Below are 19,888 nucleotides of genomic sequence, written 5' to 3' on the forward strand. Positions count from 1 at the left end.
TAGATCAAACCTTAGCTGGAGTAAAAAGGCACTCATGGGAGCCTCAACGGGGCTTTGATAAAGGAATTTTTGCTCACCGAGATTGCAATAACTCCACAAGTCTTTAAACTTGCCAGTGAAACTTCGCTCAAACTGCAGCCAACTTACATAGACAAACCTATGGTATTAGACCTTTGATTTTTTTCTAGTGATGCCAACAGCAAATTAGCATGAAGTCTTGTTTGCTGTGCAGTAAATAGCAGGTTCTTTTGTAGATCAGTTCAGCTGTGCTCATTTTATTGACCTTGAAAGAACGAAAGCCTGAGTTGGCCCTGACTGCCCACGGTTATCTGGTTAGGGCACGTTAACTAACTAAACCTTTTTACGGATTTATAAACAAGATTAACAGAAACTCGGCATTAGATTGCTTCTTTTTCCTTTACAGATCTCGTAGTCCTCGCTTTAGCAATTTTCAGTCATTCCAAAATAATGTGCCTATATTTTGTGTAAAAAAAAGATCGTTTTACTAGAATAACATGTTCGTACATTTAAAAACAGCGGATAGGCTCAATTTCCAACATTAACAACTCCGGAATCCACATGAATTTAAATATATCATGAGGGTGCGTTCTTCTTTTTGGCAATTTTCTACCTACAGAATTGATGACTATAGATTCATTTTGGATTAGTAATAAACATATACATTTCCTAGCAGAACATTTTATTTTATTTAAAAACGTCTGCTGCTGCCTTGCTCAACCTTCCCCTGTCTGAGTCCACCTGAGTTTAAGCTTTTCCAGCAGGTAGGTGGAATTTCATTTGAAGCATATTACAATAAATAACAATGTTCCTTGAATGCACAGGGTCCAACAAGCCTCCAGTTTTCGAAGCTCTAGCATAATTTCCTAATGTAGAAATAAACTGATATATTTATCAGACAGATTGTTTTGATTTTCACACGGCTGGCACTGAAATGCTGTTTGAAAAGGTAGGCCAGCACAGTCACACAATATCTCAAAATTAGCAAATGTTTCCCAATGAAAAAAAAGAGCCACATCACCAGGTCTAAGGTCAGTGTTCCCGTAACCACAGACACTGTTTTCTCTGGCAGTTCTTCTGACATGGTGTGCTGGACTTGTGCAAAGTCTGCCGTATTACAGTGGAAGGGTTACGTAACCTGTCTGATAGGGGAAGTTCCACCAGTGAAGAGGGAATGATGCCAAAGGTCAGCGGCAGGGAAGCTTGAGTAGACTGCTCAGACAGCAAAACCAAGCGCCCCCTGGCTGCGGTTTTGCCAACAGCAACTCAAAGCAAGAACGAAGACAGGTTAGAACGAATGGTCGTCATAGATGCAAAGGCCTACACGACCCAACTGAAGACGGCCACAGATCACTAAACAGCCGAACCACAGTATAATAATCCTTATTGAAAGAAGCAATATAGCGCTGACTTGGGGGAGTGCGGGGGCACTGGGAGACACACCACCAACACGTTTAGTTAAAAGTTGACATGGCTGAATTTGAATATATCCTTACTTGAGGTTTTGGATAACTCCCTAGAGAGCACATAGATCAAGGGTACATATAAATGACTCGAGATTAGCAATATGTAAACAACAGAATACTACCCACGGAGGTAAAGTGAAAATAAATGTGAAATGTGTTGACTATATCACAAACAACAATTGCTCTGGGGGTGGTGCAAGACCGAATGTACAAGATGACCTACCAGATTGTAATAAAGGAAAAAAAAACAATAAAGGTATATTAAAAAAATTAGATGGAAAGGCCACACAACCGCTTATATTTCTTTTTACATTTTCCAGCTTCATAAACCACGAGGTTAAAAAATAAAACCTAAAATGGCCCCTGCACTGCACCAGGAAATTTCCTGCTGCAGCAGAGGGCCAAGAGAGGCAACAGGTAACCGTTTCTTACGCGGTGCCACATTCCATCTCCGTCCCGGCTGCTGGATGTCAAAGGTTTTAAGGAACAGAGAAAAGTGGTATGGCTTAGTGGCAACCATTGTGTTTTCCCATGCTTCCTCTATGGTGACAGAGGCAAAACATAAATTCCTGCAACCTGATTTCCTGTACACGTTGGTAGGACATCCGACTGCAGCAGTGGGAGAAATCTTAATTATGTTGTTCCTGCAAAATTAGGTAGCTATGTACTTCCCCCACAAAATTCGAAATTCCACCAACGCTGGCTAATGTTGATTCCAATTTCTCTCTACCCCGATATTTATTCACTACTAAAGCAATACCAATGATTAGGCCTGGGGTGGGTTCGCGGAGTTCCACTATGCTGAACTCTGTGAAGTGACAAAAAAAACCTACAGCGTACCGTGGAGTTCCACAAGCGGTGGAGTGAAGTCGTGCTGCTTGTGCTGATTTCTAGCGCCATGAAATTGTCCCTTGCTGTAAAATCAGCACGAATGGCACCATGTGCAAGAGGGTGCAGCTTCTTTCTTCTGCTCAGGTAGATGTTCTACTCAAGCGACAGCTTCCTCAATGCCTTTGTTCTAATTGTAAACTTTACATAGGAAGGAAGTATTTAAAAAAAAGTTTTATAAAAATGTCCTTGAAAAAACATCACAGCTCCAAAGGGTTGCCAAGCCATAGTGTGCTGGATGCTCCTTTACCTTCCACATCGATAATATTAGCTTCCAACATGTTGCGACCAGTATCATCTAAAGCAGGTGTGAGTAATTCCTCTAGGAATGTTTAATGCACCTAGCTATCCGGCACTGCTTTTGCTCTCTTTTAAATTTAAATCTTCTAAAACATGTTCCCAAATGTTTATTCATTCATTCTTATTTCATTTATTAATTTAAATCTCGGATACTCATCATTCCCTAAATTATTAACCACACTTTGGACATATTTGCATGAACTTCCAATGATTTTTCAAAAGGTTCTAAAATCCAAATTATGATATTCTAACTCGATGTTGTATGTATTTAGCTAGCCGTCCCACATAATGTTTCGAACCTCTTTACGTTCCTTTTTCAGGGGGGTGCAACAAGCCTGTCAATATAATTATCCACTTTGTGTAACTGAAATCAATACATGGGTACGTGGCACTTAGCATAAAAGATTTAAACTTTTGTTGCACCAAGTCTCTTTAGTTATACCTGCCTTCTTCAGTGTAGGTAAATCATGTCATTTCCTGCTCCTTGTACATTTTTGATGTTGGCTTCCTATGCTTGTGCGTCATTGAACTGTTTATCTTGGCATAATTCTTATCCATTTCACAACCACATGATTGACTATTCTATAACATTCGCGTTCCCTTCTTATTCTCAATACAGTTACATCCTGTTTAGTTTGTTTTTAATGAAAGCTCGAATATATTGATCATCGCATACATTGGAGTTATGCAAATAATTGGAAAAGAATTCAAATTCACCACCAGCGTCTCTTTTTCTAGTTATGAGTTGGCTCCTTTCATCGAGGCTGTTTTGGAGTTAGCTAATTAATTCACCTTATGAGCAAACAGTCTTCCAAGCAAACTCTGCATTCCTGGTGTAGTATTTTCCTTGTTCAAATTTTAGTTGTCCGTTTCCTTCTCACAGTGCCATCTGGGAGTCTTTAATTGAAATATTTTTCTAATGATGGCAAATCGTTGTGCAACTTTTCCAAGTCTGTTTTTATTATTTTTTTCTTCCTCGAGGCATAAGCTATTACAGTCCTACTTAGATAAGGTTTTATTAAGCTTTTAAGGTTTTCCAAGCAATGGTAAACATTTTTCACTGATGTTTCATTCTCAATGTGTAACTTATTTCTTGCTCAGTTTTTTTTGTGTTAATGTTTCATTTCCCATTATGATTCAGAGAGCTTCCATGTGTACTATTGCACCATATCTGCTACATGTTTACTTCTGTCTTATGTCTGCCACTTCTAAAATATTTCTGTTCCATAAAATTTGGTCTACACAAGAGGAGCAGCGGTGTGCCATGGAATAATATGTTGTATAGTCTCTCTTTTGGTTTGTCTAATCTACAGGCATCAATCAGATGGCCTTCTGCCATAAATATCTTCACTTCTGGCATATTCTTCTGATGTCTGACTTGTCCTTGGGTAATTCTATCTAACAAGCAGTCCAAAAGAACGTTAAAATGATGTACGATAGTTATCATTTCCTCTAAAAAAGAAGCCAATTTTCTTCTTAATGTATTAGACAAAGACTTTAAGTTACTTTAGATAGTAAATGTTTATCACTCTTATTTTTTATCATTTATACACTGTAATTGTACTTAAATAGTGCTTACTGCCCTTGCCGAGGCATTGAAGTGCTTTTCAGTAAGTAGCACGCTACTCTAGAACCCAAAAGATTAGTGGTGGATTAGTATAGGGAAATATAAGTTGTTAATTTGAGCGATGAACATATGAGTCTGTTTGATTGAATAGAATAAAGGAAGGATAGACGAGGGAAGATTCTGGGTAGTGTTATTCAAGAGATCATAGTAGTAAAATTAGGTTTGGGTGAGTCAAGGAGGGATAGAGGAGGGAAGAATCAAGAAAGGATCTTAGGGGGATCATAGTAGTAGAATAAAATGTGGGATGAGTCAGAGAGTGTATATATTGAGAGGGGTATAGGATGAGACATAGAGTAGTGCATTGGAGGGATTTTTTTTAGGTTGTCTTTCTTTCTTTCTTTCTTTCTTGCTGTCTTTCTCTTTCTTTCTCGCTTTCTTTCTCCCTTCCTTGCTTTCTTTCTTCTCTCTTTCTTTCCTCTGTAGCAGTAATGTATTAAATATGTACTTATATCACTACATAGAAAGGGTATACCCCCTTGTTGGCTAAAACATAGCAGTTACTTAGCGCCGAGATGCCCACGGGCCTTCGTTTCGCGCTTTACAAATGCTTTTATAAATAAATAAAAATATACATGGATAAGGAAAATAATATAGAGATTTAAAATTGTATTGCAAAAAGTTCCATATGTGCAATCTTGAGCGAATGTTCCTTTGTTGGATGTATTTGGTGATTTTGGGCCATATGTATCAAGCCTGTTTCCCGTTCGCAAATGGGATAAAGCCTTTTGGGATGTATCATCCCAAAAGGCCATCGCAAAATAGGGAATCTCAAAATTTGTGTTTCCTTACTTTGCTAATTCATTTCAGGAATTGCAAATTGCGATTCCTTAGATGCTATTCTGGAAGCACCTGAATATAGCGATTTGGCCTTAGGGAATCGCAAATTACCACCAACTTGAAATTGATGGTAATTGGCGATTTCCATGAAAAATTCACTTTTTTGCATTTTTCTAAGTGCCATGTGGCGCACACACATGACTTTAGGGCATGTATGTGCGCCACATGTGCACATATGCATACTTCAGGGATGCAACAACTTTTGACACCCTTGCACCCTTAAAATTGCATTTGCAATTTGCGAGTACCTATTACCCAATAGGTACTCGCTAATTGCGACTGTCTTCCCATTCATTCCTATGGACCTCTATGCCCATAGGAATGAATGGGAAGGTATTCCTTAATTGCGAATCACAAATTGCGATTCACAATTAAGGAATATGTAGGAGTCGCAATTATTATTGCGAAACCTACATACATTGCATTTTGCAAGTCCTTAATAGCGATTCGCTAAAAATCGCTATTAAGGACTCGCAAAATGTTTTTTTGATACATATGCCCCTTTCTTCCTGGAACAAAGCAGTCCTGTTCCATGTCTTGCTTTGTGGGTGATACAAAGCATCTTGAAGGTGGATCTTCTGGCAACCGTAAACTAATGTAGGGCCCTCAAGACAGGGGAGAAGTGGGCTTGTGGCTTTACATGTAGGAGTAGTCTGGCAGCAGAGCTCTGAATTTCTTGTTGTTTTTACATAGTTGATGAAGATGAGCCGGGTAGAGGCCATTGGCATAATCAAGTTTAGACAGTACAAGAGAGACAGTGTCTTGGACCTTGTGTGGAAATCTTAAGTGGGGGAAGATGTATCGCAGAGTTTTCATGGTAATGAAGCTTGATCTTGCTAACTTGTCCACTAGGGAATTTCATTTATAATTTGGAGTCTACGGTAATTCCCGGGTTTATTAATTCCTTAGATACTTTAGGAGGTGGTACCAGATCGTCAGGCCAGGCGTAGAGTGGGTCATCATTTTTCTAATTGCCAAATGTGAATATTTCTGTTTTCAAAGCATTCAATTTGAGGTGGGTCCATGTCATCCACTAATCCACAACTCTGAGGCAACTGAAGACTTTTCAGTTTCCAATGTATTTTGGGCTTTTCAGTTTGAGAAGTGTTTATGCATCATCTGCATAGTTTTAGCATGTGAGCTGAAATTCATTGATCATTACTGGTACTGACTTCATGTTGAAAAGCATGTATGAGATGATAGAGCCTTGAGGGACATCTGTTTTAATGAAATATGGTTTGGAGGAAAACGGGGAGTATGGAAGACATCTGTCCTGTATTGTAGGTAATATGTGACCCAGTCAAGAGCAGTCCTCTCTATGCCTCCTTTGTAGAGTCTTTTGGTTAGAGTTTCATGGTCAACTGTATCGAAGGCAGCTGAAAGGTCCAAGAGAGGTAGTGCAGCTACCCAGTTCCTGTCTACTGTGTTTTTAAGGTCATCCCAGATGGCGATGAGGGCAAATTCTGTGCCACTTCTTGGACGAAATCCTGTTTAGAAGTCGGACATGTAACTTGCAGTTAAATATCTTCCTTCCAAATGTCTTTTCATCATATTGCTTGTGAATTTAGCAGTTTTTTATTTTCAACAAAGAGCTTAAACTTCTTGAGATGAACATAAATCAAATGTGGTCCTCATTCCCCACCCATTGTATTTCAGCTTTTCTTATTCAGACTCATTTAAATGAGTTTCTTACAAAAGTGATAGGCTAGTACTTTTCATTGTTTCATCAGATTAAAAAAAAATCTTTATTTAATTTTATATTTGAAAATTAATAACAAGCTTTGTTAGTACCTTAATTACATGCTTGCATGAGCAACACACCCGTTGCAACAAAATAAATTCAAGTTTAGGAGATATCTAGCGCTGTCCAAAAAATAAGCTATCAAACGTTTGAGTAGGGACTTCAGGGATAGTCTAGAATCTCATAGGTTCTCACGTGCATCTGGCGAGGTGTGATGCAGGTTTGAATATACCAAGCTGCATGTCTTCTATCACAGTGTCTATAAATTACTCATAATAATTCAAAGCTTCTGTGTCATGATTTGAGTACAATACCCAACAACTGCAGTCTATGGTGGGTGTCTTCCAACTTAGGGCCCAGTTCCAACAATATGGAATCCTAGTTGACCACAGTTTTGTCCGTTCCCACTTTGCATCTCAGACACCTTCCATGATGTTATTGATAACCGCTTAGTTTGACTCTCCATTTTTTCCTGTAAACAGTTCTCTGTTTCTTATCTAGCTCTGTGAAATGTTAAATTAGTTAGAAACAATACTAGCAGTAAAAGCAAGACTAGGTCATTTATGTCCATGTGTTTGGTGGGCACTTGCAGACTAGTTCAACTGAAAATTCCTGTTTCATCAAATGTATGTCGTAGTTGGAAGAAATGTCGCTGTTCAGTCCTTCAGATATTTTACAGAGTGCACTCTTTCGTTCGGGGAGTATAGACCTGTAGCATTAAAGGTTGCAGTTCTAGCTACTGTACTTGCTGTACTTGCTGAGACAAGAGGTCAAGGGAAGCTTCATAGTTGACCATCCAGTGGCCCGAATCCATAGGTGAACTAGGGAATTCATAACTCTGCAAAGTCAAACCCATCCACTTACCACCACTTACCACTTACCACCATTTCATCCCCTAACAAACATCATCCAAAAATAGATGCATGGGAGTGAGACAAATGGCATCATGACCTACTTGTCTCCTTCTGGTGAAGAGATCCTCACTTGCACCCACCTACAAAACTACTCAAAATACTGAAAATACCAGTGACTCTGGCTGAGTACGTACCTAATATGGCATTAGTCAAAATCAGAGAAACAAATAAAGTTATCTTTAAACTTGAACCTAATATTAAATCCCTCTGTTTTTTTAGCTGTAGCTTATTGTCACCTTCCTTCATTTAAGACCACTACGCAAATGGTCTCCAGCCTTTAAGCACAAACGTTGATGAGGGTTTGTATTCAACATTTATATGAAAGATGCACATTGCTTCCCCAGATGGGACATTCTATAGGATGTACTGCTCTGCAGAAAAAACAGGATGTAGGCATAGATCTACTTGTATTTTACTTTATGCTCATCAGGATATCAGGGAACAAGCTCAGTTGAGCTCTCTTCTGGGATCTGAAGGGTGTGACATCATAGTAGATGTAAAGTATTTTCTACTGAAATTAAACATAGTCCAGTTCTCAAACTGTCTTTACTATTTCACTTGATAAAAATCGAACTCATTACATGTCTTTAGGACCTAGTTTTATATTCATCAGAGGGGCTCACACTGTGTACTCTATCAAGAAGTATATCTTAAATATCCATCAAGATCTGGGCAAACATCTGTAGCAGAAAGCCCCATTCTACCCAGACTTTGTTCAATAGGTTATCCATAGTCCGTTCTCCAATCTTCACGCTTATGGAAGGTCATCGTAAAGGACGCCTGCAAAGTCTCACAATTTCACTTTCATTTTGTTGCGCATCATGGATAAAACTTTATACAGCCTCTATATCGTCATACACCTTTTGATGTAGGTAACTCAACTCAGCTATCAATTGCTTCATAAATTGAATCATTTTTGACTTGGTGGATTGTATTGCTGATAAGATCTCGTTTTTAGCGTCAGTCTTAAGGATTGGAAGCAGCTGATTAGTTTCCATGCAGCTATGTGTGGCCCTGTGGAGTATTGCTCCCTGCTCTTCAATATAAGTTCACTAATTTTTGATGTCACTGTGCTTCTGTGGTGCAAACTTACCCAAGAGCTTGTTTTAGAATCATAGGTGCTCCTTATCCTAATTCCACATTTTCATCAGTGAGCGGCTTTTGTTGCTCTGTAACGTCCTAACATGCGGAATGAAGATTTGCCTCTTTACACTTATGCTGCTGGTTGTCCAAGGAATAGGTCATGGGCTATTGATCACAGCAGCAGAGAAGAGAGACGCAACACAAATACCTCCTTCTTCTGCATTGCAGTACCACAGACCTAAATCGTTTTGGCACGCGGCTCACTCACTCAAAACAAAGTAACAAATAATAACTAGTACATGTTGGTGGCATTCCTCAACTCCTGCTGTTTACTATTGCAACAGTGGCCCTCTGTTTTTAGATCACAATACTGCAGGACATTTCTGACAACAGTATCTGATATTAGCTGATGAGGCCTTCAAACTGTTAGCAAATTATATTTGAGTTGGAAGTTGGATTGATTTCCCCGTATCAGTACAAACTCAGCTCCATGCTACAGACTCCCCATGGGTTCAGACCTGAAGTTTTTTCTGCAGCCCACTCGGTTAGTCCTTGGAACATCTAACTGTAGGATCCGACAGGTCACTATTCCCAGCATGAGACCTGATGACTACATGAGCACCTCGAGGGAAACCAGAGACCAGACCCAGCTATCAGGTGAGACACAGGACTGCCCTTGTTCAGAGTCCTTATTTCATCCAGTCACTGTGTTTACAGCTTGTCCACTCAAGACTAGCTCAGGTCCAAGGATCACCAGCACTTACTGGTTCATAAGAACTAGTAGTATGGGAATAAATCTTAAAATGGAAGATCACAAGACAGATGTTGCATGATGTCCGCCACTATTTTGTTTGCGGAGTACAGTACATAACATAGAGAGTCACCGTGAACTAGAGGAGTCAGGCTACTCAGTTTGGAGGGCTCAATTACTCCCAGCTGTGTGGCACACCAAATGCGAGGAGGCCCCCAGGAGAGGATTTAACAATTGCTCAGTGGCACTCCTACTCTTGCCGAGTCTCATTATCTTCTCACTGTGTCTCCCAACTCCACTGTTTGGTGCCCCCTAGTTCTAGCCGCTCTCCTTGATCAAGGATGCATAGGACCACTGTCGGTTGGCTCTTTGGAAGGGTGGTACAGGAATATCAAACTATTGGCGCTATCTTGCTGGTTGCGCACCTCGAAGTCACCGACATAGTACGATGAAGATTGGGTGAGTCGCTGGTAACCACTGAAGTCCTTTGGTGAAGGTGTTACGTGAAGCTAGGACTTCTTTGCAGCAGGAGTCTTATTGGTGAATTTAATCTTTTGGAGTGTGCTCGGGAGATAGACTCACTAGACTCAATACTATGGGTCATTGAGGGGCTAGATCAAAGTTGGGTCTAGTGCCACCGGTCAGGATTTCTGTATTGCTTGTAAGTGGTTTGTGTTAAGTTGTAATTCAATGCACAATTACAGGGTTTTTCAGTTGTAGTTGGCAGACTGAAATTTGTAAGAGGATCTGGGCATCATTTGCATAGTTGTAGCCAGTGAGTACCTGTGCGCAATACAACGTTATTCATTCCATCATTCATTCTTTCATAAATAATTGAGCCCTAAGTGAGTTCAATTGTTATTGGTCAGAAAGAAGAGAGATTAGACCCAGCCTGTGAATCAGCCTGAAGGTTGACTACTCAATTTAGTTAGATAGCTGTTAAAATACTTCCTTTTCGTTTAGTTTTGCCAGGTAGAGCAGTGTGATAGTCCCTCCCCAAACCCTACTATGTTCAAAGTTCATTCACCCTGTACAGAGGTCGTCAAGGGCAAGCCAGTCCCTCACCACACGGAAGTCCTGTTAGCTGAGAAGATCCCTACTACACACAGCCTTCACCCTGTACAGAGGTCTTCATAGAGAGGCCACAGATGCAGCTTTTTGGGCCAACCCTCTTACCATCCGTCCTCCAATGGACCTTTTATTTTCCACCCGTAGAGGTGATGGGAGTTAACATTACATCAATCAATTTCAATTAAAAGTGTAACCCATCTGGCTACACAATAAGGACCAGGAATCAGTAGTTATAATTAAGAAGATTTATTACAAGTTAGCAATCAAGTTAAGGTACACAACTCTTAGCTCCATGCTATAAAGATACAAAGTAACAACTGGAAAACCTAGCCTCCTAAGGAAGTGTCACTGGAGTCAAGCTATCCTGGCTGATGAGGGCTGAAGGCCTGAAACCGATCCTAGGATGCTTGTTTCCAGTCCAGGGAGGACCCGGCCTGGCAGTTGGGGCTGAACTGTTTCCATTGGGTGCAGGGTCAAGACTGATTTGCATATTGCTGGGTCCAAACTGGAATGGCAGGGTGAGCAAAAAAACGATGGATTTAGGCCCAGATCTCTGTACTGGGGTGAATGTATGACATTGTTCGGCATTCCGTCCATCAATTGTTCTTTCTGCATTTCCTAAGGAAGTGTAGGCATACTAGTATTAACCAAACAAGTAGTTCCTCACAGCAATACAAAAGATTAACAAAAGTATCTGATGCTCAGAGAAGTCTCCGATTTTCTCGTCTATACATTAGTATATCAAAATCACCTAAATCAGAGTCCAAGCTAAGAGAATGATATTTGAACCCAAAAGGATCTCAAAATTCTCCATAAGGAAAAAAACAGAACAGGGCAGGATGATTTAAGCAGAAAGGTGTTGGTACTTCAGAAGCTTGGTTAAGAGTCTTCTTGAGTCAGGGAATAAGTGTAGCCTAAGCCACACTTAGGAAAGAATCAAAGTGAAGCTTAGAGGACTAAACCCCTCAACTCCAAAGGAAATTGTGATAACCTCAGATGGTCTGAACAAGAGTTATTTCTGTCAGGATCCTGAGAGCAGCATCCATCTGTAAGCATCATCAGGGGTACTATTGTCTTCTTCCATTCTCACATTGCAGACTGCAACATTCCCAAAAGATTTCACATTCAACATGGGAACAACATTGTCTTCTCACACTCAAGTTAGGTTTTAACATTGCTGAATAGGCCTTTCAGTTACCGCTCTGGCTCTCCATGTTCTTTTGTCAAGGTCTTCTTCTCAGGCTCTCTCCTTCCATCAGTAGTACAGTACTGTATCTATTCTTATCTAACAATGCATGTGAATACCTGCAAGAAATGTCATGTTACCAGAAAATGAAAAATAGTATTTTAAGTAGCATGGGAAACAAGCCTACTAAAGACAACTTAATGTTTTAACTCAGAGGTGCACATTTAATATACATGTTCACATTCAAATACAAATGAATATAAAGTCAGTACATTATGTTCATATTACATGTGGCATACAGTAAAATCTTAAATGTATACGTGTATGTCTAGGAACTATGTTTTAATGCAATATATGAAACATTAGTGTACAGATTACATACATCCTATTCGTTTCTAATATAAATGAAGTTTGATAATGTGAAGACAGTTTCTACTCAGTCATCTAAACAGTACCAATAATTAATGTATTAAGGCGCACATTATGTAAATCAAATTCGCCTTTATAGTGGGTACATGTCTACTAAGTAAGGATGGTTTATTAATATCTCATTTTATACAGTTTAAGGCACACAGTATGGGTAAATGTGCTAATCCTACTATAAATGGACTTTAGTAATAATGTCAAGTGCAAATCTTATTCTAATGTTGTTAGACCACAAGAGAACCATGTGCTAAGTGTATGTTCATGTTCTGTCATTGTGGCGTGTAAAGGTTTAGCCAAAATTGAGCTGCACTACCGCACCCTCAACAAACCCTACTGCGGGCAGCATTCACCCTGTACAGAGGTTTTCACAAAGAAGACAGTCTCACACCAAACCCTACTGCACACAGCTATCACTTCCTCCAGATGCCTAAGCCCCATTAGGTGGGCTCTCTGCTCTGCTCCTCGTGGAGAGCACCCTCCCTCCACATACTCAAGCTTCCTTATATATCCAAGGCTTTATTACGTACTGTTAGAAATAGTAGTAATATCTTTTTTTATTAAAAAAACCCTAGGAAAAAACAAAGGTTAAAGTGATGTTCTAGTTAGAAGTGATGATAATGAATTTTTTAACGTTAAACTAAACCCTAGAAAATCACTGAAAAAAAGGTTAAAGTGACGTTATAGTTACGTCTGGAAATTATATTTTACTTTTATGTTTGAAAACCTCAGAAATTCACAGAAAAAGCGAAGGTTGAAGAGTCAGTTATAACAACATTTTAAACAAGTGAGTGAGAGAGTCGTGGGGGGGGGGTGGAGGAGAGTGGAGATGATGGAATTATGGCAGTGCTTAATTTGGGCTGGTGGTCTCAGGTGTTTGTCAGCACCGGCTCTTTTGACAGTCCACCACTTGGTGATGCTGTCTTTTTAATTGTGAAATGAGCACAACAGCTGTCTTTATTTAGTCAGTATATATTGAAAATGAATAATACCAACCTCTCATGCCATTATTATGGCTTTGTGAGCCTGAAATAGTCTGAATTGTCACACTTGAAGGAGTGTGATGGTTAGGTGCTATGTTGGTACTTTAGTTGGCAACGCTGGCAGAGTATGGGTGGTGCAGGCTGCAGTGGCCTTCCGAAAAAGGCCCTGACGTTTAATTTTGTTTTGCAAATTAAGCACTGATTTGTGGCAGAGAAGTCGAAGTTGTTTGAAGTGTGGACACATTTCTGGGGGGAGTGTGAAATAGTAGCTGAGTGGAGCATGGTTGCCTATTTGCCTTATCGTTCCAGACGGTAATTGTGAGACTTAAAGATGAGTCTGGGAGGAAGGGAGTGTGAGGTGAAGAAACAGAAGGAATAGATGTACAGGAGGGTGTAAAAAGCACGAGTAATTTTAAGTTGCTTCTTCAACGCTCCTATTCTGTAACGTACTGTGACCAGATTTTCTATCACCCAGTTGTGTCTGACACCCTCGCCTACTGTGTCCTGTAGCTGGCGTCAAACATTCCCATTTATGGTCAGTCCTGTGAAATGGGTGTGTAGCGCCACCGTGTGTTTATGTTAAAGTAGCACATGGCGCGCTGGATTGATCTACGAGGGAGAAGCGATACATACAGCTGAGGAGAATATTTTGAGGGTTTTTTTTCACACAGCTGCAGCATGACATGTATATTGAATGTGTGAAATGCACTTTGCATTTCTACTCTAATGATGTTTATGTTATTAACGATGACCCATTTAACTCCCTGCTAAAGTTAGGTTGCGTACAGGCTACCACGTGCATCCAAGCTTTGTGCACCGGGAGACGTTGAATCTTTTCCAGTCTGCAAGAAAATGTTCTAATTAGCCGAGTGTACAATTCCTTGAGGTATTTCCTCAAGACTGTATGTAGGTTTTGGGCCGCTTCACAACGAGCTGTCTCATTGCTTGAGCCCGAGGAGGTAGCCATAAAAATAAAATACCACCGCTTTGAACTATATCCCAATTGTCACTGAGCGGACAAAAAATGCCAGACATCCTTGCTTCTCTCTATCTATCCATCCATCCTCATCTCCATTGTTCTCTCCATTACTCCCTCCCTCTCTCCTTCCCATGCTCTGTTGCTCCATTTGTTCCCCCACCACACAGCTCTATCCTGCTAAACTTTTGCACTGATGTTATGAGCTTCTTTTTGGAGACCAAAGTCAAAGAAGTCACATCAATTTAAATGTTTTATGACGCAAAGAGCCGTCTATTGGCACCAGAGTGCAGAACGGTGCCTAGCACTTTAAAAGAGAGGTGTGTCAAAGTTTAGCTTTAAATACACATTTTGACAAACTTTATTTAAGAAGAATTAGATATTCTGCTTTGTACATTTACTTCAAAAACGGACTTTAGTCTAAGCCAGGTCGTAATGGCAGGATTTTCAAGTGCTTATTCAGTTAAAAATCCCTCAAAATCACAAATATTTACTTTGATAAACTGAAGTCATTCTTTTTTTGGCTAGTAAATTACTTTTTTTTTGCCATGTTGTAATTGGGGGACAAATCAGTGTTTGGGTACTGCTTGCACTCATTATGTGCTGTCATAATAATTGGGAAGCTAGAAAAAGAAATCCCGCTTTGTATTAACAATTATGCTCCGTGTTTGTTTCCAGCTGAATACCCTTAAGCCTGTCAGCTATTCTTGTTGCAAATCTTTGTATTTAACATTTAAAAAATATAAAACAGAAAGTACGGAATATCGACAATCAGAAGCTGAGTCACGATGGAACAAGCACGAATGGATGACATAGTCCCAAAGGGAGGTGGTAACATTCAGGAACAATAAACCGATAACCACCCTTCCTCCCACCAACTCCTAAAAAGAAAACAAACAGCAAGGGAAGGACGCAACAGGGCCTAGTGATCTAGAACCTCATTGTCTAAGGGGGAGGAAGGCCAAGGATTCGGCTTAAAACAGGCTGGAGGCAAACTATTTAATGGCCTCCACTGGTAGCGGTGAGTAGTGTGGGAGAGGGTGGTTACTAGGTGGACTGTCTCCCAGCTGTTCTTAAGTCAACCAAGTCTCTGTGAGGCTAACACATGCCTATTTAGTTCTAGGCCTGTCCCTGCTTCTGTATATAGGGCATCATTAGCCCAAAACTGACCTCAGTCCTAAGGATCTTAAAAACTTGGGACCAGTCGCTCTGCTCCTATTTTTCTAAAAAAAAAATAAAAAATCGAAAATATCCTTGCCAATAGGCTTGCATTTAGCCTGGATTCTCTTTATCTCCTTGGCTAGACTCAAGCAGGTTTGCAGTCAGGACACAGCACCCGAGGTCACAGGGCGACTGATTCCGTAATGTGGGGCTCGCGGTTCGATCCCCGGCATCGGCGGCAGATTAACCCAACACCATGTGACTCTGGGCAATAGCTTGCTTAATCTTCCCGACGGCCCGCAGCGCCTAGAGACCCTAACGGGTGATTGTGCGCTTTACAAATGTGGATTATTATAATATTATTATTAAGATCTTGTAGTCCCGGGTGCCCTCTTGCTGCTGGACCGCTCCACTTCTTTTGATTCGGGCGACCTCTCCATCCTGGTGAATCTCATGTGGGGGACTGGCTTGGCTGAATCAGCCTAAAATTGGTTCATCTGCTGTTTACAATAGTGCTCTCAAGCTCTCTCTCTGCCCCCATACTGCACCAAGGCCTGGCTGGTGTGGTGAAGAGTTCAGTAAGGTTCCTCCTTCTGTCAGATTATTTTCAACATTCAAGTTCAACCTCCAAGAGACCTTATCTGAAGTTTTGATTTTAACCTGTTGACCTCTGCTGAAACAGTAAGTTATTTGTCAAGTTTTGTATCCATATTTGACCCGATCCCCTGTTTTCCAGAGACTGTCTTATAGGTGTAAAAGCATTGATTCACTTTGTTAAGTTGGATATTGATAAAAACAGATTTTTTTATTTTCTGTGACAGTCCCTATGCTTGGAGGACCTCTATCCCTCAGCTCTGGTTGCTCCGCAGCCCAGTGTCAACATCATAAAATAATGAGGTCTGGTGTTACCAGGGCCTCTCGTTTAATACCCAGATCCAGAAACATAGCCATGCTCTCTTTGGAACTAAAAGCCCTCATGAAAATCACATCCTTTCTTGCTCGGGACAAGGGGGCAGGAGTGATCAGGTCGACCATCTTATCTCAAGTTGACTAAGACAGAGCTCTTCCTCTGACTATAACAGACTTTCAAATTGGCAAGTTGCAGAGGATCTAAAACATGCCTCTTTGAGCCTTGTAGCTGGATTTCAGAGTTTCGGTCATATATCTGAAGCCCACAGTGCATTGCACTGGCTGTCGGTTAGACAGTGTATCTAGTTCAAGGTTCTCTGCTTGGTCCATTGGGCCTACTATCTAAGCGCCCAAAGCTCCTGTTTTCCTTGATTTCACCCTGTCTTGGACGCAGGCTCTTTAGATAAGGACCCCTCTCATTGCTCTAAACTAAAGCACTCATTTTCACAAGGCCCAATGAGATTAACGTCGTTCCGGATCACTGGGCCTAAAGATTACATTGATCTTTGTCAAACCACCTGCCACGATATTTCTAGGAAAGCTGACAACTCTCCGTTTTGTTGTGGTTGTTGCTACATTATCTTCTGTCTTTCTTCTGTGCCACTGTTTGTCCAGCTGATGTTTTCCCTCTGTTGCTTGTGAGTTTGTGTTTTTTCCTTCATTTGTTCGTGGTTCTTTACTGTTCCAGCAGACAATAGTTCGTGCTTTACCAGTAGATGAATACTTGACTCTTCTTCTGGGCAAAGAGTTAAATGCTAAAATGTTGTGTCAAGGGCACCCTGTTTCAAAAGTCTTATATAAAAAATGTATATTTCAAGTTTTTTTCTCCACTTTATTGCTAGGTAGAGTTCGGCCTGTGTGTAATTTTTATTATGTGAGCATAACCTCATAGCATGCATAATTTCTTGATTGCCTTATGCTATGCCAACATCATCGTTTTTATCTCAAAGGAGAGTTGGTTCGAGCATGATTTTTTTGTGGCAACTGTGAAACTGGTTGTGTTTAACAGCTGTCAGTTACACAGGGCAAATATGCTCACAATTAGAAGGTGAAAATAAGGGTCTTGCAAATTAAAAGTATCATGAGAGTCTCAGTTTTCACACTGATTGCCACTCTCACAGAACAGGAGTAAAATCCAATTTTTCTCGCAGGAATTACACTTGCTACTCATTAAATCTTTTTAGCCTAATCCTACATTCCTAACTAGAGCACACATAGAAAAAATTGTTCTGCAACACAACTAACACACTTGTTGCCTTTTCCTGAAAACAAAAAAAGCGAATTAAAAAGTAGGTTAAAGCTTTTTCGCTGAAGGCACTTCCCTGAATGAGACCATTGTCGTTTGAGAGCCCATCATGGTGGGCACAAAGTGCACCAGTATTTCTCTCATCTTTTTCTTGATCTCTTTTTGTGTAGGTGAAACTTCCCTTTCCCGTTGATCAAATCACAGATCTTCCAAGGAACGACTTCCAGATGATGATAAAGATGCATAAGCTGACCTCGGAACAGCTCGAGTTCATCCATGACATCCGCCGCCGCAGCAAGAACAGGATCGCCGCCCAGCGCTGCCGCAAGCGGAAGCTAGACTGCATCCAGAACCTAGAATGTGAAATCCACAAGCTGGTGAGCATGCCCGTGGCTGCCTTGTGCCTCTCCCTTCCTACCTCACAGTCTTCTACACCTCCCCACATTACAACAGTCTATATCTCCCCACCTAACAGACCTCAGGGTTCCTTGAAGGCAGTTTCCTAGGATTGCATGTGAGCTTTTAGCTTTATTAATTTAAATACAAGCCTAGTGTGAGAAGAATGTGAATAAAATACAAAAGTGCATTTTTGGTGTTTAATTTTTTTTGTCTTATCACATGGTGAGCCAATGGTTTTTGGGATATATAAATTCCACTGTCTTTCAGTCAGCCTTGAGCTGTGGGTTTGGCATTCCTTCCCATCTAAATCACACTGTATGTACTTAGGTAAACATAATTATAGCCCAGCACAAGAACTGCTGAGAAAGGTACGTGCGGAGGGGCAAACACTAGACCTTATTTGGCATTAGCTATTCCAATAACGCACCTACACAATAAAGCACAAATCCTGTTTGGACCTTATCCGAGAAATCTTCAACCAACGCTATAAGTAGAGGCCGGCAGGAACGCGCATAGACAGCAGCAAGTGAGTGGGCTGCGTTAGGGCTACGACCAGCATAGGCATCTTGCTGGAATCTGTGTCTAGGCTTCAAGTTTGTATTTTTTTAGTAAATTAAAGTACTGAGAACTAGTACCAACGACGTAGGATTTCAAAAATTGCATGCAGTAATTTTATCTGAAGCACCTCACATGTGGTCCTGCCCGATCCGCCCTGTTCCGTCACGGCAAGTGTCGATTGAGCGGAGGACTGGGGCAGTCCACTTTGACTCACTTCCGGCGAAACACTTCTGCTAAGCAGCAGTCTAGTGCTGTAGGGCGGTGAATATTTAAACAGAGGCCGGCAGGAACGCGCATAGACAGTAGCAAGTGAGTGGGCTGCGTTAGTGCTACGACCAGCATAGGCATCTTGCTGGAATCTGTGTCTAGGCTTCAAGTTTGTATCTTTTTAGTAAATTAAAGTACGGAGAATTAGTACCAACGACGTAGAATATTTAAACAAATGCCAACAAGAACGTGCAGCGGGCGCGCCAAAGGCACACCCGTCTGTGCCCGTCTGCGGCCGGCTGGGGCCAGGGGCCGCGAAGGCTGGCCAATTTTCTAATGGGCACAGTTTAAAATACTCAAGCAGTGAGCTTAGAGATCTAGTGCCCAAAGAACAGACACAATGCAGGCACTCCCTACTAGTAGAGCAAGGCTTGAAGAGATGTGAACATTGCCCATTCAGGCTAGCCACAACATTAACCACTCTTATAAATCAAGAAGGTATGGGGTTGAATTGCCTACTCATTAACTGCTAGTCATTAAGTAAACAGAAAATAGAGATTTATGACTGCATTATAGAAGAGAATCTAGACATCCTATTCTTAACAGAAACCTGGCTGGACGAATTCTCAGCTCCCGACGTCCTACAAGCACTTCCACCATTATATGGATCCTTAGAGTGGATCACCCAATAAAAAAGGGAGGGGCATAGCTATGATCTATAAACTATCTATAGACTGCTTGATGCAAGAGGCAGAGATAGACCACTGCAAAGCTGCCTCATTCACAATTAAGGCTAACTCCAGGCAGATAATAAAGGGTTTTTTGATTTACAGACCCCCGGGGTCAGCCTCCGGTTTCAGAGAACGCCTTATGGATTGCTTAATCCAGCCAGCGCTAAACTATTGTAACCTGCTAGTTCTAGAGGACCTAAACCTACATTTTGATAACAAATCATGAGGAGATGCACAAGCCTTGAGCCAGGACTTAGCAGGCGTCCAACTAGAATTAAAATCCACACTGATAACACATCAACTAGGGCATCTATTAGATCCCATTTTTTGAAACTGCCAGGGGCTATCAGTGGACTGCCAAACAGCAGTCCCATGGTCGAACCACTATTTGGTGGCCTTTACAGTCCCTCTAA

General features: G+C 41.0%; 1 protein-coding gene across 1 annotated transcript in view; it reads left to right on the top strand.

Moving 5' to 3' along the window:
* Positions 1-19,888, top strand: part of BACH2 (BACH transcriptional regulator 2) — a 614,689-nt gene that overhangs the window by 550,451 nt on the left and 44,350 nt on the right. Inside the window, exon 6 of the mRNA XM_086926645.1 lies at positions 17,751-17,957. Within this exon, the coding sequence (XP_086782771.1) occupies positions 17,751-17,957 (207 nt within the window). The remainder of the gene's footprint in view (positions 1-17,750; positions 17,958-19,888) is intronic.

This window comes from Lissotriton vulgaris, chromosome 6 (assembly GCF_964263255.1).
Source record: "Lissotriton vulgaris chromosome 6, aLisVul1.2, whole genome shotgun sequence".
In the NCBI taxonomy this organism is placed as follows: Eukaryota; Metazoa; Chordata; class Amphibia; order Caudata; family Salamandridae; genus Lissotriton; species Lissotriton vulgaris.